This window comes from Macaca nemestrina, chromosome 9 (genome assembly GCF_043159975.1).
Source record: "Macaca nemestrina isolate mMacNem1 chromosome 9, mMacNem.hap1, whole genome shotgun sequence".
In the NCBI taxonomy this organism is placed as follows: domain Eukaryota; kingdom Metazoa; phylum Chordata; class Mammalia; order Primates; family Cercopithecidae; genus Macaca; species Macaca nemestrina.
In genome coordinates, this window is record NC_092133.1 from 87,504,620 (window position 1) to 87,532,362 (window position 27,743).

The following is a 27,743-nucleotide window of genomic DNA, read 5'->3' on the forward strand; positions in this document are numbered from 1 at the left end:
ATTTTTTAGTAGAGACAGGGTTTCACCGTGTTCGCCAGGATGGTCTCGATCCCCTGTCCTCGTGATCCGCCCGTCTCGGCCTCCCAAAGTGCTGGGATTACAGGCTTGAGCCACCGCGCCCGGCCTGTACCAATTCTTTGAATGTCTGGTAGAATTAGTCTGTGAATCCATCTAGCCCTGGGCTTTTTTTTGTTGGCAATTTAAAAATTACTGATTCATTGTCACTGCTTGTTATTGGTTCAGGATTTCTATTTCTTCCTTACTTAAGGTAGGAGGATTGTATGTTTCTAGGAGTTTATCCATTTCATCTAGATTGTCTAGGTTGTGTGCATAAAGGTATTTGTAGTAGTCTTGAATGATCTTCTGTATTTCTGTGGTGTAAGTTGTAATGTCTCCATTTTTATTTCTCAGTGAGTTTATTTGCATCTTCTGTTTTCTTTTCTTGATTGATATAGCTAATGGCCTGTGGATTTTGTTTATATTTTCAAAGAACCAACCTTTTGTTTATTGATCTTTCGTATTTTTTTGTTTCAATTCAATTTAGTTCTGCTCTGATCTTTATTTCTTTTCTTCTGCTAGCTGTGGGTTTGGTTCGTTCTTGTTTCTTTAGTTCCTTGAGGTGTGATGTTACACATCAAACTGTGATGTCAGTTTGTGACTTTTCAGACTTTTTGATGTAGGCATTTAGCACTATAAACTTGCCTCTTAGCACTGCTTTTGCTGTATCTCAGAGGTTTAGATAACTTGTATCACTATTATCATTCCTTTGGAAGAATTTCTAAATCTCCATTTTGATTTCAAAATGTTAACCCAAAAATCATTCAGTAGCAGATTGTTTAATTTCTGTGTATTTGGAGTTGATTTCTAATTTTATTCCACTGTGGTCTGGGGGGATACTTGACAGAATTTTGATCTTTAAAAATTTTTTGAGACTTTTTTGTGCCCTCTCATATGATCTTGGAGTTTCATGTGCTGATGAGAAGAATGTATATTTTTCAGTTCTTTGGTCGAATGTTCTGTAAGTATCTGTTAGGTCTATTTGTTCTAGAGTGCAGTTTAAGTCCATTGTTTCTTTGTTGACTTTCTGTCTTGATGACCTGTCTAGTGCTGTCAGTGGAGTGTTAAAGTCCCCCACTATTGTGTTGTTGTCTGTCTCTTTTCTTAGTAGTAATTGTTTTATGAATCTGGGAGCTCAGGAGTTAGGTGCATATATATTTAGGATTGTAATATCTTCTTGTTGGACTGATCCTTTTATCATTATGTAATGACCTTCTTTGTCTTTTTTTTTTTTAAATGTTGTTGCTTTAAAGTCTGTTTTATATGATATAAGAATAGCTATTCCTGTTTGCTTTTGATTTCCATTTTAGGCCTTAAATATTAAACTCTTCAGGCCTGATTCATGATATCTTTTTTTTTTTTTTTTTTTTTTTGAGATGGAGTCTCACTCTGTTGCCAGGCTGGAGTGCAGTGGCGCAATCTTGGCTCACTGCAACCTCCGCCTTACAGGTTCAAGTGATTCTCCTGCCTCAGCCTCCCGAGTAGCTGCTACTATAGGCGCCTGCCACCATGCCTGACTAGTTTTTGTATTTTCAGTAGAGATGGGGTTTCACCATGTTGGCCAAGATGGTCTCAATCTCTTGACCTCGTGATCTACCTGCCTCGGCCTCCCAAAGTGCTGGGATTACAGGCATGAGCCACTGTACCCAGCCCAATATCTTTTTTTTTTTTTTTTCAACTTTTATTTTAGGTTCAGTGGATACATGGGCAGGTTTGTTACATGAGTAAATTGTGTGTTACTGAAGTTTGGTGTATGAATTATCCTGTCACCCAGGATGTGAGCCTAGTACTCGATAGGTAGTTTTTCAACCCACATCCCTTTCCTCTCCATGTAGTCCATAGTGTCTATTGTTCCCATCTTTGTGTCCATATGTACTCAATGTTTAGCTCCTGCTTATAAGTGAGAACACATGGTATTTGGGTTTTCTGTTCCTGCATTTGTTCTCTTAGGATGACGGCCTCCAGCTGCATTCATGTTGCTGCAAAGGACATAATTTTATTATTTTTATGGCTGCATGGTGTTCTGTGGTGTATATGCACCACATTTTATTTGTCCAGTCCACTGTTGCGGGGGCGTCTTGATTGATTTCATCTCTTTGGTATTGTGAATAGTGCTGTGATGGACATACCAGTGCATGTGTCTTTCTGATAGAACGATTTATTTTTCTTTGGGTATATACCCAGTAGTGGGATTGCTGGGTTGAATGGTAGTTCTATTTTAAACTCTTTGAGAAATCTCCACATTGCTTTCCACAATGGCTGAACTAATTTGCATTCCCACCGGCAGTGTATGCGTTCCCTGTTCTCCTCAACCTTGCCAACATCTGTTATTTTTTGACTTTTTAATAATGGCCATTCTGACAGGTGTGAGCTTGTATCTCATTGTGGTTTTGATTTACATTTCTCTAATGATTAGTGATGTTGAGCTTTTAAAATATATTTGTTGGCCACATATATGTCTTTTTTTTTTGAGAAGTGTCTGTTCATGTCCTTTGCCCATTTTTTAATGGGGTTGTTTTTTGTTTGTTGAATTAAGTTCTTTATAGCATATAGATATTAGACTTTTGTCAGATGCATAGTTTGTGAATATGTTCTCCCATTCTGTAGATCATCTCTTTACTCTGTTGATAGCTTCTTTTGCTGTGCAGGAGCATGTTATCTTGCCTTTTAAAGGGCTCTCTATCTTATACCTTGTTTTAGGACCAGAGAGTTGTTGCAACATCTCTTCTTTTCTACAGTGAATGGATTGGACTATATCTCCTTTTAGGCATGCCTTCTGTAAATTTTAGCACCTAGCATTCAATTTAGAAGAATGTTTAATTTATTAGTACTCTTAGTTCCTTAATGAAATAGATTTGTATCATACTCTTTTGGAGATGCTATTGAATTCTTTTAACACTTTTTTTTAATAACTTTCCCTTAAGGTATTCCCATCTGTCGACAGCACTTAATTTGGAATAACATGGAACTTGAAAATGATTATTGCTTGAATGATTACAAGTGAGTGTAATTGCATATTGGCTGTTTTGTAGGCACTTAGTATTATGACTCCATATGCTAATATTTGTCTTTTGAACTCTTAGATCATGTCTCTTTTTCTTCTGAATAGTTCAGATTCCTAGATTTCATCATACATCCTGAACTTTAGATGCATTAGTTTGGTACTCTATACTACTTAACCTTTATCCTCTGATACGTTTATGTTCCCTTTTCATTTTTCATGTCAAGCTGTTTATCTCTTGCCTTTTGAAATCCTCCTATTATCTTCTTGCCTACTTTGCTCCTTTCTTTGAATATTGAACCATTCCTTCCTGGCCATGTTCCTTTTCTTTCTGTCTTTACAAGAGTTTTGGATAAGAGAGAAATGTTCTTCCCAAAGTCTTTCCTTTCTCATTAAGCCCTGCTTTTGTTACTAAGCAATGCTGTGTGCACCAGTGACTACCAACATACTTTCTGACACTTTGTCTCTCTTTATTTCTCCCCTCTTTCACATAATTCATCACTCCTTTCTTAAGAAAAGGGCAAAAGGATAAGAGGCAGTGTGGAATAGCTGTAAGAGCACTGAGAGTCAGGAGACCTTGTTATTTTTCTATTTTCTGTTTTATTAAATAGATTTGCTATTTTCTACACTTTGGGTCTTGGGCAAGCCACTTTTGTTCTCTGGGCCTCCTTGTCCTTAATGTGAAATGAACAAGCTAAAACACATAGTCACAGAGGTCTTTTCCAGTATGTTTATTCTTGGATTTCTTTATGGCTTATGAGAATTTGTTTCACTTCTTTTATTATTTGTACCAATAAATACGTTAACATTTTATATGTATTTACATTGCTATATCTTTTTATATTTTAGAGAGTAGGCACTCTCCCTGATAAGCCAGCATGTAATTATGTGTACATTTAGCACTGAATGCATTTTGATGATTATGATTTATTTTTGTGTTAACTCTCCACAGCATTTCAGAAGGGTGTACCTTAAAGCTAGTTTTGGCTATGCGTGGCGGACCTATAAATACTAGAAGAGGTAGGCATATATATACATATATATATATATATAAAAAAGCAATTTGACAGTAACATTCTTTATGTCAGTATTTTTATAGCCTCAGGTTTCATTTAGGTTTCCTTTCTGCTATTAGGTCTTAGAAAAATCACATTTGGTTCTCTAGGCATTGTTCTTTAAAACCTAAATGCCTAGAGGCTGGAACTCTAAAATACAATTCAGAAAAATCACCTGATTCCTGGTCCAATTCAGGGAGATTTAAAAATAAACCTTTTGCCAATATAGGGAACAGAAATGGAATGACATACTGTAAGTATTATGTTACTATTGTGTTTAGTTTCATAGGAATCTTGTTTATTTTTAAATCTACCAGATCTTCAATTCCTGAGATTATGATTGTTTTGCAAAATTCCAACATTGCCTGTTTACTTGGTTTGTGATACATCTGGGTTTCATGGATATTATCATGGCCCTGTTGCATCCTTTCTCAGAATATAAGTAGTTCTGAAATCCAGTCATTCATTCAACAAATACATATTGAGCATCTACTAAATGGTCAGTGCAATGTTCCAAGTATAGTAGACATGGGAGAGAAAGTCTCTGCTTCATGACAGTGCCTACAATAAATGTGTAAAGAGTCGATGTAACTCCTAATGGTTGTAAGTGCTATGCAGAAAACAGGGTAGGAAGGGCCCTCAAAAAAGATGACATTAGTGGAGACTTGATTGATGAGAGGGTTTTATTAAGCACAAGAAGAGCAGGCAGTATTCACATTGGTCCCTGAGTCAGGTGTGTCACATGAATTCCCATCAAGTGGAGGAGACTAGTCAGAGTGTCCTCTTCTGTGGACCTCATTTTGAGGAAGGCTTTCAGATTTATTTGATCCTTCACTAACCAGAAAACTGAAGGATAAGTATTGATTCTACTCCTGGCTTGCTTCCACATGTCAAATTATATCCCTATGTTTCATAATTTTGGTTAGAAAATAGGATTATTGCTATCTTTTTCTTAGCTACCTCAAGAGGATTTAATGAGATATGCTACTTTGGCTGTTGAACTGCTTTTTATAGGTTAGAGAAAAACAAAGTTAGTAATGTTAGGGCCTGTTAGTGCTCCTGATATCAGAGACTTTTAATTAATTGGATTTAAGTAATTGTCCTATGTGACATTTATAGTAATAACTATGTGATGTTTATAGGAATAACTCTTGGGAGTAGCACGAGAACCCTATGTTTACTAAGCCATTATATTAAGAGAGAATTATATACTGTTTAATGCCATGTGAATTCTATTGTATTACATTTTTGAAAGTTGGTTATTTGTGTGTAATACTACTTTAAACCAGAGTGTCTAATCAAAACACCTACTTTTCTTATTAGAACTAAAATTATTTTATATGTTTATGAGGAGTGTGATACAGATTCTGAGATAAACTTTTTTTTTTTTTTTTTTTGAGATGGAGTCTTGCTCTGTTGCCCAGGCTAGAGTGCAGTGGCTTGATCTCAGCTCACTTCAACTTCTGCCACCTGAGTTCAAGTGATTCTCCTGCCTCAGCCTCCTGAGTAGCTGGGATTATAGGCACTGGGATTATAGGCCCTGGGATTGAGGTCAGGAGTTTGAGACCAGGTTGGCCAACATAGTGAAACCCCATCTCTACTAAAAATTCAAAAATTATCTGGGCATGGTGGCGGGCTACTCAGGAGGCTGAGACACAAGAATTGCTTGAACATGGGAGACACAGGTTACAGTTGAGTGAAGATTGCGCCACTGCACTCCAGTCTGGGTGACAGAGCAAGACTCCATCTCAAAAAAAAAAAAAAAAAAGTTTGCCTCAGAATCTGTATCACACTCTTCATAAACATATGAGTGAGTGAGTAAGACTCTGTCTCAAATAAAGAATACAAATAAAAAGATAAAAATTATTTTTGAAATAACCATTATCCAAGCAGCATAGAAAGATTAAAATTAGTTTCTTTTCTAGAACTAAATTGTGCCCAGTGCATATCAAACTTCATATATATTGTTTTATAGCTGGTAAAATCTGAAAGATTTTTCTGTTGTGAGAAGATACACACATACACCTGCCTGAGTAAGGCACCCTGTGCTGGTTTAGGAAAGGCTTTCATGTGACTGTGGTAATGGCTATAGCAATATCTACAAAAATAGGCATAATTTTTATTTCTTTTTTGTTGTGTTTTGTTATTTTTTTTCCCCCAAAGGTCTGCCCTCTGATCCAAATTTTTATCTCTGGACGTAATATGGAAAGTGGAGCATTAACTTACAAAGGGCAAGAAGTTGTTTGAAAAGTGTCTTTTAATATTTATACATTTTTGGCCTATGAAAGTAAATAAAAACATCCAAATAACTATTTTCATAAAGCAAGCTAAATCATAAGATTTTTGTGTTAGTAATAGTGTTATTGAATTTAGGCTATGGAAACATCTTTGATGTTTTTACCTTACTGCTTTCCAAGTTTAATACTTTCCTATTGCTGCAGCTTCTTTTTAAAGGATTGTAGAGCACCACGATTCTGTTAATAAATAAATGAAAGTTATGCAGCTTGGGAAATCTTTGCCTCTTTTAGGAGAAAGCAGATGTTTCTGCAGTATGATGAGAATGTCTTTGGGAGAGAACTTTTATTTTTTCCTGGAACTGTTGCAATTTTAGTACATTAAGTGACTCCCTCATGTTCTAAGTTATTATGTACTTTTAATTACTTCACGTCAAGAAACAGCTCTCAGAATCAGCGTTTATATAAAACCAGAAAGAAAAAAATAAGTCTGCTTACTTCTAATTTCTTAGATATGTCTCCTAATTATGTATTTGTGTGGTGTGTCCTTTTTTTTTTTTGAGATGCAGTCTCCCTCTGTCGCCAGGCTGGAGTGTAGTGGCGCAATCTCAGCTCACTGCAACCGCCGGCCCCTGGGTTCAAGCAATTCTCCTGCCTTACCCTCCCGAATAGCTGGGACTACAGGTGCACGCCACCATGCCCAGCTAATTTTTGTATTTTTTTTAGTAGAGACGGGGTTTCACCATGTTGGCCAAGATGGTCTCGATCTCTTGACCTCATGATCTGCCTGCCTCGGCCTCCCAAAGTGCTGGGATTACAGGCATGAGCCACCACATACGGCTGTGTCTGTGTACTTTTAATCTAAAGTAAGTGGGATTTATGTTGATTTTAATTATTGTTGGAACCAATATTTGAAAATATAGGGAGCAGAAAGTATATAGTAAAAGAATTGTTGATAGTAATGTCATAGAATCAGCAAATATACAGACTCTAGTGGCACAGGGAAAAAAATATAGACTATAATGGCATAGGACAAAAAACCCTCATGTTTTGGTTTAGCTCTGTCTTTGAACATAGTAACATAATCATGCATTTCGTTTGTTTGTTTCTTATTAATACAACATAAGGAATGCTATATTAACTCTAGAAAGATCAGAAACTTATTTGAAGAATATCATGTTTATATTATATGCACAGGGCTGTTGTTCAAATTCAGTACATTATATCCTGTCACTACTGTGCCCAGATGCATAAAACTTGATCCAAATCGAAGACTTATCAATTTTCCATTTGTAGTTCCTACAGAAGATCCACTTAGGAAGATGGCAGAGTACTTGGATTCCAGTCGAGTTGAGGTCTGGGAGAAGACCTCCTGCAACAAACAAGTTACATTTTTGGTGTACCGAGAAGGAGATCAATTGAATTTCTTTCCTGCAGTAGATAGGGGAGATGGCACTTTAACACCGTTATCTGACTCTTCAAAGAAAATAGGTTTTCATTTGCATATCTTACGGAGAAAAGGAGAACATCGTATGAGGTACTCCATAAACTTTTGTTTACCTTGTGTTGTCAAAATAATCTATATATATTAACAAATGTCATGCATCTCATTCCTACCCCAGCCCCCAATATATAAGTCTGAAATTGTCCTTCATATGATTGATATGATAAAACTGAGATTTTTTTTACAGAGTGGGATGTTTTCATAAAAAGATTTGTTTCTGTTACTCTGTGAAACTCTATGATGCCTAATAGATTATAGAATCCTGTCATAATAGTGTGTTATACAACCTTAGCATAATAGAAAGGGTTAAACCTGAAGTTGATACCTTTTTTTCTAAATTTAAGTCTGCTGCTTAAAGGCGGATAAATCTCTTTATTTCTCTGATCTTGTTTTCCTATTCTATAAAAGGGAGAGAAATTGTAATATTCTAAAATCAGGAGGAGAAACCCTACAGATATTTAGCTAAGCAATAGAAAAATTAGAGAATTGGACAAGGCAACCTCTCAGTTAGTTGCTGTGCATTCTGAGTTACTATGATTGTTTATCTTCTTTCACTTCAAGTTATTAAGCATTCACTCACCGAACTTTTATGGCCATTCATTGAGCAAGGCACTGATGATGTAAAGATGATTTTTCCTACCTTCATGGAGCATGCAGTCTGCTATAAAGAGTATCGGTGATATAATGTTGGTGATGTTATAAAAAGATATCAGGATCTCTGGGAGAATAGGTGAGAGGGCCTTTATTATGCATGAAAGGCAGAGAGTTAGACACAACCTCTGAGAAGCTGTGACCGTAAAAGGGGAGTGGAGTTTGCCAAGCAGACAGAGAAAGGGAAGGTGTTACAGGTCCTGCAAAATAAAAAGGTAGTGGTGAAATCATTTAAAGAAAAAACAGCTTGTAGTTTGGAGAACAGTTTCTGTGGGTCAGGAGTCCAGGCACAGCATCACTGTGCTCCAAGTCTCACAATCTGGAGTCAAGGTGTCAGCAAGTCTCTTATCAGGAGGCTTGACTGGGGAGGAGAATCTACTTACAAGGTCACTCTTATTGCTGGCATAATTCATTTCCTTTCAGTTATATGATGGAGGGCCCAGTTTTTTGCTGGCTGTTGACTAGAGGCTGCCCTCAGCTCCCTCTTGATGAATTCAAAACTGACTGATTTAGGGCCTAAATTACATCTGCAACGTCCTTTGCCATATTCAGTTGGCTAGAAGCAAGACGTCCATCATGCCTAGGCTCAAGGATAGGAAACCATATTTGATGTGAACACCAGGGGTCAAGAGTCAGAGAGATTCTCCTCGGATTCTGCCCACCACAGAGTGTTATGTGAAAGAAAGATTAGACTCAATTTTTTGTGGCCTCAGAGAGCAGACTGTGACACATGGGTGTTACCTGTTGACTTTAATATGTCAGCATCTGGTTAGCACTACAAACTTGGCATAAACCATGGGCAAGAAATGGAGGAGGTAGCAGTGAGGGTTACAGCCTTAGGCCATTAATAGAATGTCTTCATACCACTTTTGCCATGTGCTGGCTCACTGTTTAGTTTTCTTCCCTAGTACACACTCTTTTGGCTCCCTTTTCCTAAAGGAAACGCAAGCTCCTCAGCTTAGTGTATGAGTCCTTTGACAACCTGTCACCATAGTTTTCCAGGTCTTTTCATTATGCTGTGTTTTTATACACCTTTTCCCTTTTTCTTAAAACGTCGTTTTCTCCTCTTACTCCAGCTTCTCCTCAGCCAACTTCTATTTGTTTTTATGACTCAGCTCAAATGTCATCATGGAATTTAATTAGAACTGTCTTATTGTTCATCACAAGATAATTTATTTATTTTTTCTTCCTTTGTATTCATTTACAATAATTGGACAAGGAAAGGGATGGATGAATGAGAAAGAGGAGTAGAAAACGATCTGGTCATACCATGAAGGACATTTATCTTTCCTGTTCTAGAAGAGGCTTTCCTAGTCTACAACAAAGGTAGCAAACTTCTTCTGTAAAGGTGTGCAGATAGTAACTATTTTAGGATTTTTAGGCCAAGATACAGCATTAAGGATATTAAATAGGTACTTATGTAACGAGAGAAAACAGATCTCCACAAAACTTTTACTAACAAAGTTCAAAATATAAGACTAACAATTGGGTACTTTTCTTCTGTTTGTATCACAGAATTCCAGAGAAGAATGGAATTCTTTTTCATGGGAATAATGTTTCACCTAATTGAGGTTGAAAGTTAGTGTTGCCCATCAAATTTGCAAGGTCAATTGCAAAAGTCCACTTGTTAATACTGATCTGTAATGAGATTTTGTGTATTTTATCTTAGAAAAATTTTTTTTCACACAGTTAGGTACTGTCAGATACTGCTGTCAGTCCATGAGCACATTATTTTATTGAGCATATTGATCATTTGTAAGACATTTATAAAATTCTATCAGCTTCTCTTGCTGTTTGCCCTGGAAGCTCCTCAGTGTCACATTTAAATGAATTTTGAAATAGGACATTTTTTGGAAATTGCCCTGAGGTATAAAATCACTGCTAGACCTATAGCTTGAGCTCAGAAATATATCTGCTGCAAATTTCTATGGGAATAGAGATATTACCTAATTTCAACTTTTGAAAGCATGGGAATGATGGCAGCTTGCTATTACATGCAATTCAAACATTAGTTGTTGTTAACATGACATTATTGCAGTATATGTTTCACATATAAACATTGTTTTATTTTGTAATTTTAGGTTAAATGCATTACGAAACATGAAGTCCACATTAAAATTAATTTCCAAAGACAATTAAAAAATTTAAAAAGTGTTTGATAATAGTAGTTAAGGCCAGTTCTTCTCATTCAGAGTTCCTGAGCTAAAAAAAATCATAATGAAACTTTATTACCAGTAAGCCACCAAACTGATGATGGATAAGTCCATGAAACAATTGAAGTTTACCATTAACACTGCTGGTTTAATAACACAGGATAGATTCAGATATTTACCATGAAATACCTGCTGATGAATAACTGTATACTTTAAATACCTTACAAGTTTAAAGGGCATGGTGGCTCACACCTGTAATCCCAGCACTTTTGGAAGATGGGTGAATCTCTTGAGTCCAGGAGTTTGAGAAGCCCGGGCAACACGGTGAAACTCCATCTCGAAAAAAACTAGCTGGGCCTGGTGGGGCACACACCTGTAGTCCCAGCTAATTCGGAGGCTGTGGTGGGAACATTGCTTGAGCCCAGGAGTTGAGGTTGCAGTGAGCCGAGATCGCACCACTGCACTCCAGCCTGGGTGACAGAGTGAGACCCTGTCTCAAAAAGACAAAAAAAAAAAAAAAAAAAAAAAAAAAAAAAGACCTTACATGTTCACTAACTCTATAAATTTGTCCAACTAAGTTTTTTTTTTTTCTGTTCCACACATCACCCCATCAGTCATAGCAGAGTTCACTTAAAGTTGTACTAAATTAATGTTTTAGCAATTTATTTGAAAATATTCTCACCTGTAGTAGCTTCATGCAGACTATTCATAGGGGCCAACTCTTCAGTCACTTCAAACTTGGTAATGATGCCCTCAATAAATAGTAACACAGAGCAATATGGGTGATATATGTCAGCTCATCAAAAAACAAGGAAAATGACTCAATCATTTACCTTATTTTTAAATCAGCTGTTGACGTTGCTTCCAACGCTGTCAACTTTTTGCGAAATTGTTCCTGCTGAAAAAGTGACCTTTAAACAAGTTTATTTTCTCAGGACGTACTTTCTCAACTGCTATGATCAATAGTGAATTAATTCACTATTGATAAGTAGCTTTCCTTGCTTGGCTAGCAGATATAAACAATCGGAAACTTCTTTGGTTATAGCTTCATTTTCATTTTTTATTTTTGTAAAGAAATTCTGCTGTGATGTAAATTGTAAATGTGATGTAAATTGTACTATGATGTAAATTGTAAATTTTCTAATTTTTCTGACTGTTGCTTTCCTGCAAGTTGGGAATATTGTGATGAACGCCTAACCTGGTAATGCTTATTTATGCTGTTTTCCTTTAGCATAGCTATAGTGTCACTGCATAATAAGCATCATGCTTTGCTATCTAATTGCTAACAAATAGTCCACTCTATGGAACCTTAAAATGGCAACATTTGAAATCTACTTTTCTTGTTTGACAAGGTTGGGTGTACACTAATAAAAGTCACAGAATAGCAATATACATGGCACTCAAAATGCTGTTGAATTATGACTGTGTCACAGTGATTTGTAGTTTCCCATATCACAATGTAGAGCAACGAGAGAACCACATAAAATCTGTCATAGCTACTCAATTCTGCCATTGTAGGCAAAAGCAGCCATTTGTAATACATGATTGGGTGAATGTGGCTGTGTTCCAATAAAACTTTATGAACTCAAATTTGAATTTTATTTACTTTTCATGTGTTATGAAATACCCTTATTTGGAGTTTTTTCGACTAATTAAAGTTCATAAACCATTCTTAGCTGATGGGCCACACAGAAATAGAAATAGGTGGTGGGGCAGATTTGACCCATGACCATGGTTTGCTGGCTCCTACTCTAGAAAGGAAGAGGTAGAATTGAGTGTTAATTTGTTTCATTCTGACACAAAATTCAGCATCAGTCTTTTCTTAGTCTCAAATCTTTTTAGTGGATCATGCCACCTTACTGGGATTTTTTTGTTTGTTTGTTTGTTTTTTGAGATGGAGTCTTGCTCTGTTGTCCAGGCTGGAGTACAGTGGGGCTATCTTGGCTCACTGCAACCTCTGCCTCCCAAATTGAATCGATTCTCCTGCCTCAGCCTCCCGAGTAGCTGGAACTACAGGCATATGCCACCACGCCCGGCTAATTTTTTTGTAGTTTTAGTAGAGATGGGGTTTCACCGTGTTAGCCGGGATGATCTCGATCTCTTGTCCTGGTGATCCGCCCACCTCGGCCCCCCAAAGTGCTGGGATTATAGGCGTGAGCCACTACGCCTGGCCTGGGATTTTTTAAGCAGAAAGATAAGGAGACATTGTAAGACTTTTTTTTTTTTTTTTTTTTTTTTTTTGAGACGGAGTCTCGCTCTGTCGCCCAGGCTGGAGTGCAGTGGCCGGATCTCAGCTCACTGCAAGCTCCGCCTCCCGGGTTCACGCCATTCTCCTGCCTCAGCCTCCGGAGTAGCTGGGACTACAGGCGCCCGCCACCTCGCCCGGCTAGTTTTTTGTATTTTTTAGTAGAGACGGGGTTTCACCGTGTTAGCCAGGATAGTCTCGATCTCCTGACCTCGTGATCCGCCCGTCTCGGCCTCCCAAAGTGCTGGGATTACAGGCTTGAGCCACCGCGCCCGGCCTACATTGTAAGACTTAATGGTAAATTGTGAAAGTTAAATGAGTTCTTGGCTTTGGGATGTACAGATTTCATGTTTGAATAATATTACATTTGCCCATCTCGTATCCTTTAATCCTATCATTAAATCAAAAGATTTAAATATGATATTTAAATATAAAGAAAGCCATTTCAGATTAAATTTATAAATTACTATGTTAACCTAATCTAGTTACATTTTTCATCTGAAAAAAATTTGTGATTGGCTTCTAACTCATCTCATGAATCTATACTTCATGAGAGAAAACACAATAATGTGGTTCTTTGAAAAAAAAGGTGAACTTAAAAGTGCTTTTATACTCTAAAATGAGTCCAGTGATTTATCATTATTGTTCTTTTATATATGTATATACTACATATTATATATATAAAAGATATATATGTGTGTATGTATGTGTGTGTGTATATGTATATATTCCATGAGAGAATAGGTCTTTTCAAGACAGTAATGTTGAATCAGAAACTTTTTTCAGTATTCAATAAAGATACTTAAAATGCCACAGGGTAACTCAGAAGTATTTAAGATTAAAATATTGCAAGGTAACAGAGTAGTGTATACTTGAGTTATTCCTTCTAACTCCACAGGGTGAAATGACAAAAATCTTCATACACCCTTCCTCTTCAGGTATTGTGTAGTTGGCCTTGAGACAGAAGCCTTCACACAGTAGAAGTTCTGGCACTCATTTGGGTGCACAAGCATGATGCAGTAAGGCCTTTTGGTGCCTGGGGAAGCAATGAGTGGTAGTAGGAAGAATCAGCTTGGGAACCAGACAGATGGGGGATTTGAATCTTAGGTCTGCTGTCGATAGCTTTCTGATCTTGCGCCAAATCACTTAACCTCTCTCACCTGGAGTTTCTCCATTAATAAAATCGGCTATAATATCTACCTTATGTAGTTTTGTGAGAATTAGGAATAATGTGTGGGAAGTGCCTGGCAGAGCAGGCATTCAGTAAATGGCAGGCAATGTTATTACTTCAGTGTTGTACTTGTGTTGGTTATCATACTGTGGTAGCCATGTTGTAGTAGGTAACTGTGACTTTCATAAGTCAAGCATCACAGACTGACTTGGTTGTGGAGACTAGTCCTACATTCTTCCTTCTGATGCTATTACCCATGCGTGTAGTGCGTGTAATTAACCCACAGTTTCAGAGCATTTCATGTTGCACCATATAAAATGTAGGAATGGGGCTGTCTACTCTCTTTTTTGCCCTTGTGTGGCAATAATATGTGCTTCAGAAACATTAAGGAATATATCCTATTAAGGCTATCCTAAATTGTTTCCATTTCTTACAACCGTATAAAATGGGAAATTTTATTAACCCTCATACTTCCATAGTGTGGATAACCTAGTTTTCCTATAAGTAAATCTGCATAAAAACTAATATGTATTCTTATTCTGCTTTATTTAAAGTTTTAATCGTTCTCCAAATGTGCTGAGCTTGTATTTTATCAAATCCTTGCCATTCTAATTTTCCCATTATAGAAAAGATAAATGAAATTTCAAAATCTTTGTGTTCAGTTCATCAAACATTTATTGGCTATGTGCCAAGCGCTGTGCCTGGTGCAGACTAAGAAGATAAAATCTAATATCTGCTTTCAACTTGCTTACGTATGGGTGAATAAGGGGCAAAACAAACATGTAAATATAAATATGAGGATAGTGTGATACATCATTATGCAATCAAAGAGGAAGGGTTCCAAATATTAATTACATTGAAATATGAATAACGTCACTGTGGTTGATCAGTAATTGAAATGTTTAACCTGTTTAATAGCTTGTATCATGACTTGACTGGATGTCTTTTTTCTTGTTAAAATCTATGCTATTCTAGGTTTTTACATTTTCAAACATACTTAGAAAAATTTTAAGTTATTTCTACTTAAGAAAATTTATTAGCTGGGCGCAGTGGCTTACACCTGTAATCCCAGCACTTTGGGAGGCCGAGGTAGGTGGATCACGAGGTCAGGAGATCAAGACTGTCCTGGCTAACATGGTGAAACCCCGTTTCTACTAAAAATACAAAAAATTAGCCGGGTGTGGTGGCACACACCTGTAGTCCCAGCTACTCGGGAGGCCGAGGCAGGAGAATCGCTTGAACCTGGGAGGCAGAGGTTGCAGTGAGCCGAAATTGCACCCTGCACTCCAGCCTGGTGACAGAGTGAGACTCCATCTCAAAAAAAAAAAAAAAAAAAGTGTGTGTATGTATATATATACACATACACACACACACATATATATATTTGCCCTTTAAGAATAGCCTTAAGAATAGAAAGTGATGACACCTGTGCATGAATTCTTTTTTTTTTTTTTTTTAGTGAGAATCCCCTCAGGATGACTAAAAATGTATACTACTCTCCCGTGCCAATTTTTAAAAAATTCTGATTCATGGAAATCTCATCAACCTGTTGTCTGGGTTGCATAATTATCAGCCTTGCCTGATAAAATGAAATCAGACATTCTCAAGGAAATGGATTTTGCCTCTTTGGGAATGATATGACAGGTGCCAAAACGTCTTCATTTATGATATGCTGAATTCGGAGAAGCTCAGCTATACTAGATTTTCAGTAATGCTAGATCATAATATTTATTCCCATTTCATTTTTTCTTTTAAGAAGTACATTCTTTGAAGTATATTTTCCTTGCATTGACATTGACAAAATGGAAGTAGTGTTTTATCATTAGTAACTTCTATAGATTGCTGTTTCATACAGAGTATTTTTAGTGACTGAGCAGGTATCAGAAAAATTTCAAGTAGTTATTGTTTTCTTTTCAGTGGTGGTTCTATGTATAATTCGGATACAGATGAGGATGAAGAAACTGAGCCTTCTTCTTCTGGGCAACAGATAATTGAAAATTCAATAACTATGAATAAGATGAAGCTGCTAAAGGCTAAGATGAAGAATATGAATCTCAGCAAAAAGGTGAAGCTGTTGGCATTTGGCCAGGCTTATCTCTCGCTTACCCCTGCAGGGCACTCAGCAATGAGGTCTGTTGGTCATTGTGAAAATATTATAAAGTATTATTCATTTCAGGTTTCTGGCCTCAGTTATTTATTAAACTTCTAAAAGGGATAAATTTTTTTTTTAGATTAGAAGCACACCTGAAGGGATTATGCTGCACTTAATATAATTCATTATTTTAAAGATCATTCTGGGTCTAAGAAGGATAAAAAAAGAGAGCTTAATCTTAATCTTGCAATAATTACTTTTTAAAAATATGTTAATAGTTATTTATTATGGATAAAGATATCTGCTATTTAGTAGATAGTGTCAGTTTTCCAAAGTGATTGAACCAGTTTACATTCTTTACAACAGTGAATGAGAGTTGCCGTTTTCCCATATTCTTCCCAGTATTTGGCATGGTCCTTTGTAATTTTTGTAATTCTACTTTGTAGTGGCATCACATTGTGGTTTTAATTGCATTTCTCTGATGAGACCTGGAAGGTTGAGCACCTTTCATATGTTTATTGGGCATTTGGATATGCTTTTTAATAAAACACCTATATTTTTCCATTTTTCTATTGGGTTGTATGTTTTTTGTTACAGAATTTTTTTGGAGTTTTTTATATATTCTAGATAAAAGTCCTTTGTTTCATATTACCACTTTATTGCTTTCCTTTTTACTCTATTAATGGTTCCCTTCCTTTTAATATATAATAAAATTCAAAAATCTTTAATATACGACATGATGAATTTTTACATTTATATACACTCATGTAGACACAACCCAAATTAAAATAGGACCTTTCACTCCAGAATGTTACCTCATAATATTTCCCAGTTAATATCTACCTTTTCCCACTCTCAGAAATAACTACTGTTCTTACATCTATTACCATAAATATGTTTTTCCTATTCCTGAAATTTATATAAATGGAATCATAGAGAATATTGTCTGGTTTCTTTTGTTCAACATATTTGTTTGATTTATCCATGTGGTTGCATGTATCAGTTAATTCTTTTTTATTGTTGTGTACTATTGTACTATGTGATTGATTTACCTCAATTTGCTTCTCTCTTTTCCTTTTGATGGACATTTGAGTTGTCTCTAGCTTTTGGCTTTTATCAGTAAACCTGCTTTGAATATTCTCATACATTCTTTGGTGGACATATGCGCTTGTTTCTTTGGAGCATATACCTAGCAATGGACTTTCAGAGTCAGAGGAAAGATATGTGTTTAACTTTAGTACTATGCCAAACAATTTTGCCAAGCATTTGAACCAATTTACACTCTTACCAGCAATGTGAGAGTTCTAGTTTATGCCACATTCTTGCCAACACTTGATATTGTCAGTCCTTTTAATTTTAACCATTCTGGTGACTGTGTAAATGGTTTTCATTTATATTTCTCTAATGAGGAATAATGCTGACTTTTCATGTGATTATTGACCATTAAGATTTTTTTTTTGTGTGAAGTGCCTGTTCAAGTCTTTTGTTTATTTTTAAATTGAGTTCTCTGCCTTTTGCTTATTGATTTCTAGGCATTTTTGTATACTGTGGATACAAGTCCTTTGTCAGATACATGGGTTGCAGATATTTCTAACACTCTTTGGTGACTTGTTCTTTTACTTTCTTATTCTTTTGGTGAATGTTTTTAATTCTATTCTAATTTATCAGTTTTGCTTTTGTTTTTTTTTTTTGAGATGGAGTCTCACCCTGTCGCCCAGGCTGGAGTGCAGTGGTACGATCCCTGCTCACTGCAACCTCCACCTCCCGGGTTCAAGCAATACTCCTGCCCCACCCTCCCGAGTAGCTGGGATTACAGGCACGTGCCTCCGCGCCTGACTGATTTTTGTATTTTTAGTAGAGATGGGGGTTTCACCTTGTTGGTCAGGCTGGTCTCGAACTTTTGACCTCGTGATCCACCCGCCTCGGCCTACCAAAATGCTGGGATTACAGGTGTGAGCCACTGTGCCCAGTTTGCTTTTATGGTTATCATTTTTGATAACCTTTTGATGAAATATTTTCCTACCACAGGTCTTAAAGCTTTATGATTGTTTTTCTCTCACTTAGGTTTAGTCCAGCTGAATTTTTTTTTTTTTTTTTTTTTTTTTTGAGACGGAGTCTTGCTCTGTCACCAGGCTGGACTGCAGTGGCACAATCTTGGCCCACTGCAACCTCCACCTCCTTGGTTCAAGCAATTCTTCTGCCTCAGCCTCCTGAGTAGCTGGGACTACAGGCATGTGCCACCATGCCTGGCTAATTTTTGTATTTTTAGTAGAGATGGGGCTTTGCCATGTTGGCCAGGCTGGTCTCAAAGTCCTGACCTCAGGTAGTCCTCCCGCCTTGGCTTCCCAAAGTGTTGGGATTACAGGCGTGAGCCACGCACCCAGCTGAAATTTTTTTGATATAATGTAAAGATCTTTTTTTTTTTTTTCAGTTGGAGAACAATTGACCTAGCTCTATTAAGAAAAAAAATCCTTTCTTTACAGTCCTAAATATTTATGCACCTAATAATAGAACTTCAAAATACATGAAGCAAATTCTACAAAGAAATAAACAAATACTTTTGTTCAAAGATTCCTACATCCCACTCTCAAAAATCGATGGAACAGATAGAAAATCAGTGGATTTAGGAGACTTGAACAACACTATCAACCTACTTGACCCAACTGCCATTTACAGTATGCTCTACCCAAAACAGCAGAGTACACATTTCTTTTTAAGTGCATGTAGAACATTTACCAGGGTAAACCATATTGTGTGCCATAAAACAGGTTCAATTTTCTTTTTTTTTTTTTTTTTTTGAGACAGAATCTTGCTCTGTCCTCCAGACTGAAGGTCAGTGGCACAATCTTGGCTCACTACAATCTCCACCTCCTAGGTTGAAGCGATTGTCTTGCCTCAGCCTCCCGAGTAGCTGGGACTACAGGCTCATGCCACCATGCCTGGCTAATTTTTTGTATTTTTAGTAGAGACGGGGTTTCATCATGTTGGTCAGATTGGTCTTGAACTCCTGACCTGAAGCAATCTGCCTGTCTTGGCCTCCCAAAGTGCTGGGATTACAGGTATGAGTCACTGAGCCCAGACCAGTTTCAAATAAATTATAAAAGATTCCAAATAATACAAAAATGCTCTCTGATTACAATGGAATAAAATTGGAAATCAATAATAGATATTATATCTATAGATATAGATATTATATCTGATATTTGATATAATATCAAATATCAGACAGAAAACCGTCTGATATTTGAAAATAACACACTTCTAAGTAACTGATAGTCAAAAAGTCCAAAGAGAAATAAGAATTATTTTACACTGAATAAAAATATTCTGATATTGTGATGAATTGATTTTTTAAAAATGTGAAATATTCTTGCATTGTTAGAATGAACCATTCTTGGTTGTGATGTATTTTCCTTTTCATTTCTTTAGATTTAAATTATTAATATTTTCTTTAGGATTTTTGCATTAGGATTTTGTTCATGAGAGAAATTTTGATCTATATTTTTATTTCTTTTCCAATATACAGTAAGGTTGAAAGAATTTTACCATGAACACTTATTTATCTAATACCTAGATTCTACCATTAAAATTTTTAAAATTTTATGTTTAATTGTAAAATACATATGACATAAAATTATCTTTACCATCTTAAGTGTACACACAGTTCAGTAATGTTAAGTGTATAACACGTTGTTGTGCAACCAATCTCTAGAAGTTTTTTATCTTATAAAATTGTCATAATGTGTCAGAATTTCCTTCTTTTCTAAGGCTGGATAATATTTCATTGTATGGCTGTATACCATATTTTTTTAATCCATTTATTCCTCAGTGGACACTTGGTTTGCCCCCATCTTTTAGGGCTATTGTGAATAATGGTGCTATGAACGTAAGTATACAAATATCTCTGTGAGACCCTACTTTCAGTGTTTTCTTTGAGTAGTTTCATCGTTTCAGATCTTAGAGTTAAGTCTTTAGTTCATTTAGATTTGATTTTTGTATATGGTGAAAAACGAGGGGTCTAATTTCATTCTTCTGCATGTGGATCCCGTTTTCCCAGCATCATTTATTGAAGAGACTGTCCTTTCCTCAGTGTATGTTCTTGGCACCTTTATCAAAAATAAGTTCACTGTGGGTCTGTGGACTTGTTTCTGGTTTCTCTATTCTGTTCCATTGGTTGTGCATCTATGGTCATGTCAGTACCATGCTGTTTTGGTTATTGTAGCTCTGTAGTATAATTTAAAGTCAGATAATTATGATTCCTCCAGTTTTGTTCTTTTTGCTTAGATGGCTTTGACTATTCTGTGTCTTTTGTGGTTCCATGTCAATTTTAGGATTATTTTTTCTGTTTCTGTGAAAAATGTCATTGGTATTTTGATAGAGATTATGTTGAATTTGTAGATTGCTTTGGGCAGTATGGACATTTTAACAATATTAATTCTTCCAACTCATGAACATGGAATATTTTTTTCATTTTTTTGTGTCCTCCAATGTTTAATAGCTTTCATTATAGAGATCTTTGACTTCTTAGGTAAGTTTATTCCTGGGTATTTTATTTTACTTTATTTGTAGCTATTGTAAATGAGATTACTTTCTTGATTTTTCTAGATTATTCACTGTTGGCATATAGAAATGCTACTGGGTTTTATATGTTGATTTTGTATCCTGCAACTTTACTGAATGTGTTTATCAGTTCTAATCATTTTTTTGGTGGAGTCTTTTGGTTTTTCCAAATACAAGATCATATTATCTGCAATCAAGGATAATTTGACTTCCTTTTTTCAAATTTGTATGCCCTTTATTTCTTTCTCTTGCCTGATTTCTCCAGCTAGGACTTCTAGTACTAGTGCTTCCATTTAGGGTTCCTGATGATATATTCTCTTAGCATGTGTCCAAAAACTTATTTTTACCTTTTTAATTTTGAGAAATGTTTAATTCTTTTTTTTTTTTTTTTTTTTTGAGATGGAGTCTTGCTCTGTTGTCCAGGCTGGAGTGCAGTGGCGTGGTCTCGGCTCACTGCAACCTCTGCCTCCCAGGTTCAAGCGATTCTCCTGCCTCAGCTTCCCGAGTACCTGGGACTACAGGTGTGCGCCACCATGCCCCACTAATTTTTGTTTCTTAAATAGAGATAGGGTTTCATCATGTTGGCCAGGATGGTTTTGATCTCTTGATCCCGTGATCTGCCTGCCTCAGCCTCCCAAAGTGCTGGGATTACAGGTGTGAGCCACTGCACCTGGCTGAGAAATGTTTAATTATTTAGAAATGTTATAAGACTAGATTCATCGATTAATATTTTCCCACATTTGCTTTCTGTTTGGATTTTTTTTTAGCTGATCTATTTGCGAGTTAAGATATCATGACACTTCCCCCAAATACTTTAGCATGTGTCTCCTAAGAATAAGTGCCACCTTTTACATGATTATGATACAGTTACCATACTCATTTATGATTGATACATATTATGTCATCTATATTCATATTTCTCAGGTCTTAATAATGTGCTTAATAGCATTTTATATTGTTTTTGATCTGGGATCCAATCAAGAACGATGCATTGCATTTCATTGTAATGTTTTCATCTCTTCTAAGCCTTATTTGGACATTCATGTAAAATATTTTAGAAGAATGTAAATCAGTTGTTTTGTAAAATATTCTTCAATTTGGAGATTTGGCTATTTCATTATGATTAGATGGAAGTTGAACATTTTTGGTAGGAATACTACACAGATGATTTATTCTTCTCAGTGCAACACATCAGAAGGCACATAATGTTAATTCGTAGTAGTTTCTTTTTCTTTTTTTTTTTTTTAAAGAAAATTTGCAATTTTAGTTGGTGTTTCCTCATTAGTCCATGAGTAGTTTAATATATTTTGAAAATGTTCTGGTGGTAGAGGCTTTTTGGTTTTTCTTTTTCTTTTCTTTTTTTAAGAGGTGGGAGTCTTACTATGTTACTGAACTGGGATCAAGGGATCCTCCCATTTCAGCCTCCCACATGGCTGGGACTATGTGTGCAGAACCATGCCGTGCTTGATTTTTCATTGTTTTTAATTTCTAGTTTTATTGCTTGGAACTCAGAGAATGTTGTTTGTATTTCTACTTTATAGCATTTTATTCTTTGGGATCTAATAGCACTTTTCATGAATATATACCTCAGAAGACAGTTTATTCTCTATCGTAAAGGTAAAAGTTTGCTAGATGTTTATAAGATAGACCTTATTGATTAAGGTTTTTTTTTTGTCAACTTGATCTGTCTTAGAATGAGAATTGTAATAGATGAAGGTCTATTATTCATAGGTTTCTGTGTATTTCTCTTTTCATTTCCCATACTTTTTGCTGTAAGAAGGTAGTAGTTGTGTAATTTGGTACATAAATATTAATAACTTATATTTTCACTGTGTTGCTAGTTACAAAAGCAGTGAAATGTTTGATCTCTATCACACTGACTGACTTTCCCCTTGAATTTTCATTGCCTGATATCAGGCCCATACCTACTGGTATCTTCTTGGTTTCATTTGCTTGGTATACCTTTTCCCATGCCTCTATTTATTAACTTTTAAGTTACTTTGTTTTATATATTTCCTTTATATACAGTATAGAGTTGGTTTTTGCTTTGTGAGCCAGTTTGAAATTTTAAAAAACGGGTAACTTAATCACATTTATATTTATTGATATGACTTCATATTTGGTCTTAAATATCTTATTTTGTTATATTTACAGTTTCCTTCTCTATGCTTGCTTTTGTGTGTATCTGTATATATGAATGTGTAAGTGTGTATTTTTTGGTATTTCAGAAGGCTTTTGCATTTTGTTTTATTGATTCACTTTACATTAATACTGTTTATTGTGTTCTTGATCTGCCTTTTCCTTATTTAACCTTCTCCTCTTTCATTTGCCAGCTTTAAGTATCCTTTGACTCTCAATTACTAAGTGAAAATCAGGGAACATTTTTCTTTTCTCTCTTCATCCTCTCATTAAAAATTTTTTCTGCTTTTTAAAAGAAAACATAGCATTTACAAATCATTTATCTTTGTACTCACCCTTATTTTAGTTTTAGTTATATTCCATCTTTTTTTTTTTTTTTTTTTTTTTTTTTTTGAGATGGAGTCTTGCCCTGTCGACCAGGCTGGAGTGCAATGGTGTGATCTTGGCTCACTGTAACCTCTGCCTCCTGGGTTCAAGCGATTCTTCTGCCTAAGCCTCTCGAGTAGCTGGGATTACAGGTGTGCGCCCCCACGCCCGGCTAATTTTTTTTTGTATCTTTATTAGAAACAGTGTTTCACCATGTTGGCCAGGCTGGTCTCGAACTCATGACCTTGTGATCCACCCACTTTGGCCTCCCAAAGTGCTGGGATTACAGGCATGAGCCACCGTGCCCAGCCAATTATATTCCATTCTTATGATCAGTCTTTTTGCTGTAGGTTTCTCCATACATTTTGGTTAGAAGAAGCTCATCTAAAGTCCTCAAGAAAGGCTTGTAGGTACAGTAATTCTTGAATTTTTCGATGTTCAAACCCTTTTCTTTAGACTTAACATTTTTTGTTTTTACCATTATGTAGGATATTAATTGTAGGTTTTTCTTCTATTTTGGTATTTTCCTATTTACATTGATACATAATAGATATACTTTCAGGGTACATGTGATAATTTAATACATGAATATAATTTGTAAACATCAAATCAGTATAATTGGGATATCCATAACCTTAAATATTCATCTTCTTTTTAACGCTGGAAACATTAGCCTTAATCCTTAAATACGGCTTGCCTAGATATAAAATGCTTAGTTCACATCTTTTCCCTTGAGTTTGTCTAAAATGTTTCTCTGCTGTTGTTTTGCTTTTTATATTGCCATTGGGAAATCTAATCACCAATCTTTCTTTTCTCTGTAAATGATTTGGTTTTCTTGTCTAGAGAAAATGAGGATTTTTTTTTTCTTTTAAATGTAATGGTTTTACTAGGATGTATCTTGGAATTAACTCTTCAGGGTCAATTTTCACTATACACTTGAGCCTTTTTAACATAAAGATTCAAGTCTTCTTTATTTCAGGATGATTTCTTACAATTTATGTTTTTTCTTTTTTAGTACTTTGTTTTTTTGGTTTGTTTTCGTTTTTGGAACTTTTTTTTTTTTTTTTTTTTTTTTTTTGAGATGGAGTCTCGCTCTGTCACCCAGGCTGGAGTGCAGTGGCGCGATCTGGGCCCACTGCAAGCTCCGCCTCCCAGGTTCACGCCATTCTCCCGCCTCAGCCTCCGGAGTAGTTGGACTACAGGCGCCCGCCACCGCGCCCAGCTGATTTTTTTGTATTTTTAATAGAGACAGGGTTTCACCGTGTTAGCCAGGATGGTCTCGATCTCCTGAACTGGGGATTTGCCCACCTCGGCCTCCCAGAGTGCTGGGATTATAGACGTGAGCGACCGCACCCGGCCTTTGGTGCTTATTGTATACGTAAGTTAGAACGTCATCGTCGTTGTCGTTTTTTGTTTGTTTGTTTTGTTTTGTTTTAGAGACAGGGTCTTGTGGTGTCACCCAGGCTGGGGTGCCATAGCCTGAGCTCACTGCAGCCTCGAACTCCTGGACTCAAGTGACCTTCCTGCCTCAGCGGCATGAGATACCCTGCCTGCCCTGTTAGAACTTCTATGTCTAATATACAAGCACCTTCTCTCTTATCCTTTTACATTCTTTATTTTTATTCTTTTGGCTGTTTTCATACCTTTCTTCAGTATTCTTTATTAAATGTTCAGTAGAATTCTAGTCTTCTGTGGGCACCTTGTAATTTAGTCTTCATTTCTGAGATGATTTTGTTTTCTGCAGAGTATTTCTGGGTTTGCTCACCTCTCATTTCATATCTTCCTATTACTTTTATCCATTCTGCCTTGAGTTTTTGCATTTGTGATTTGATGAGATTTTTAAAAATATCTGCAAATTCTAACTTAAAGATACTTAATTTAAGTTGGGATATTGTGATGTAGTTTTCTTTTGTTTCATTGTTTTAAGGAGAACTTTCATTAGCTAAAATGTCTGATTCTCATTTTCTGTTTTATTTTTATAGCAACTTTACATGGATTTGGTCTGCCTTTTTCTGTTTATTTTGTAACTGTATTTTCCATAATTTTATTTACTTAGATGAGTATTAACAGTTATATATTAATACACAGAAGCGAGGATTTTGTATAGGGAAGTTTCTTATTTCAAAAGCACTCTCTTCCGTTGGTGTAGTGAAATGCAGGTTTTTTAAATCAATGACACACTTTTGAGATGGGGTCTTGCTCTGTCACCCAGGCTGGGGTGTAATACGTGGCATGATCTTGACTCACTGCACCCTCCGCCTCCTGAGCTCAAGCTATCCTCCCACCTCAACCTCCCAAGTAGCTGGGACCACAGGCTCCTGCCACTATGTCCAGCTAATTTTTTTGTATTATTGGTAAAGATGGGTTTTTGTCATGTTTTCCAGGCTGGTCTTGAACTCCTGAGCTCAAGCAATCTTTCCAGCTTGGCCTCCCAAAGTGCTGGGGTTATGGGTGTGAGCCACCATGCCTGGCCCAAATCAATGACACTCTTATTAGAGGGCAGTGTCAGTATGTTTTCTAAGTTGTGATTCACTATTGTTTTTGTAGGATCCTTACTTTCCCTTTCCTGCTTCTTTCTTTACTTTTACTATCAAAGTCTCAGTGGGTGCCTTTTCCTTTCAATTTACCCCTTCTGTCTCCAAAAGTGATGCCTTCTTGAAGGTACCTCCTTTATCCTGAACAACTTTAAGGTGGGGTGTGTTGGCTCATGCCTATAATCCCAGAACTTTGGGAGGCCGAGGCGGGAGGATCACTTGAATCCAGGAGTTTGAGACCAGCCTATCAACATAGGGAGACCCCGTCTCTACAAAAAATACAAAAATTAGCTGGGCATGGTGATGTGTGTCTGTAGTCCCAGCTACTCAGAGGATCAGTTGACCCTGGGAGGGCAAGGCTGCAGTGAGCCATTATTGTCCACTGCACTCTAGCCTGAGTAACAGAGCCAGACCCTGTCTCAAAAAATACACATAAAAATAAAGTCAATTCCTTTTAATTTCTCAGTAGCGTGTGTTTGATATCCCATATCTTAGACCTATTTTTAGTATCTTCATAATCAAGTGGGATTTTTGTCTTTTGTGGATTTTTCTTTGTTCCATCAGCTGTAGGTTATGCAAACCTCTCCTTTTCTTTTTTACTTCCCCCCCGCCCCGGCTTTTTTAAGTTTTATTTTGGTGAAGCTCTTACTCTTGCCTGTCTCTCACCACAGGCATAGGCTTTGCAGATGAGTTTCTTGGATTGGGAAATAGTTTGAAGTTCATATTATATGTCTCCCAGTTTTTCTGAGGCATGGGTTATGAGTGATTTTATTTGTGTATGCTGTTGATATGTGTAGTTTTTCTGGAGCATGGAGAAATTCAGTTTTAGGCAGCTGTCATTAATTTTGACAGCTCAGAAGTCATATCCTTCATTTTTGAAGAATTTTTTGCTGGATAAAGAATTGCAGATTGGGCCAGGCATGGTGGCTCACACCTGTAATCCCAGCACTTTGGGAGGCCAAGATGGGTGAATCACCTGAGGTCGGGAGTTCGAGACCAGCCTGGTCAACCTAGAGAAACCCCATCTCTACTAAAAATACAAAAATTAGCTGGACATGGTGGCGGGTGCCTGTAATCCCAGCTACTCAGGAGGCTGAGGCAGAAGAATTGCTTGAACCCGGGAGGCGGAGGTTGCAGTGAGCTGAGATTATGCCATTGCACTCTAGCCTGGGTGACAAGAGTGAAACTCTATCTCCAGGATAAAAGCATCTACAGGAGCCAGCTCATCTTTCTAAGGTTCTTCTTCCTTAGCTCCTCTAATTTTTCTTGCCTCAGTTGGTATCCACTGAAATATCCAGCTCTTCTTATATTTTCATATATTTTATATTTTCTATAAGTGGGAGCATTGGTATGTCATAAGATATTCCATCCCATCCTCATGCCTGCTTGCTACCATTTTTGCTTACTTTTAAGAGCTGAGATTTCTTAATGTTTAGTTCTCCACTTTATTCATAAGATCTTGAAGTTTTATGGTACTTTTATTAAAATCTACTATGCCAGAGGGCCCCAGGACCCACCCCAGGTGTGATGGTTTGATAGGAAGATTCACAGGGCTGTAGTATGTTGTTGTATGTAGTTGTACTTATTGCTAAGATTTATTACAGCAAAAAGATACAAGGCAAAATCAGCAAATGTAAAAGGTGCATAGAGCCACGTCTGGAGGAAACCAGGCACAAGCTTCCTAGAATCCTCTTTCAGTGGAGTCTCATGAGACGTGCTTAGTCCTCTATCAATGAGTCGTGACAACATATGTGAAATGTTATTTACCAGGGAGGCTCATTAGAGACTCTGTGCCCAGGGATTTTACTGGGCCTCTGCATGTAGGCACCCTCTGCCTAGTGTTTGCAGTTCAGACTCCCAGAAGGAATGCAAGTGTTCATCATGAACTGTATTATTGCATAAATAGTTTGGCACAATGAGCCACTCTCATCAGTTAGGTTCATGGGAACCCTCCTGAACCTCCTGAAATAGATGTTCCCAG

The 27,743-nt window shown here is 36.6% G+C and overlaps 1 protein-coding gene across 8 annotated transcripts in view; it reads left to right on the forward strand.

The window, feature by feature from the left end:
- LOC105486630 (zinc finger AN1-type containing 4) overlaps positions 1–27,743 on the forward strand; it is a 59,105-nt gene that overhangs the window by 19,261 nt on the left and 12,101 nt on the right. For 6 of the 8 annotated variants that reach the window (XR_011607940.1, XM_011749561.3, XM_071070025.1 and 3 more), the window contains exons 3-6: positions 2,982–3,057; positions 4,011–4,078; positions 7,644–7,884; positions 15,989–16,136. Coding sequence is in view for 7 of the 8 variants with exons in the window: in XM_011749561.3 (XP_011747863.2) it covers positions 2,982–3,057; positions 4,011–4,078; positions 7,644–7,884; positions 15,989–16,136 (533 nt within the window). In the remaining variant the exon portion in view is untranslated. The remainder of the gene's footprint in view (positions 1–2,981; positions 3,058–4,010; positions 4,079–7,643; positions 7,885–15,988; positions 16,137–27,743) is intronic. The other 2 variants (XM_071070028.1, XM_071070026.1) reach the window with 2 other exon arrangements.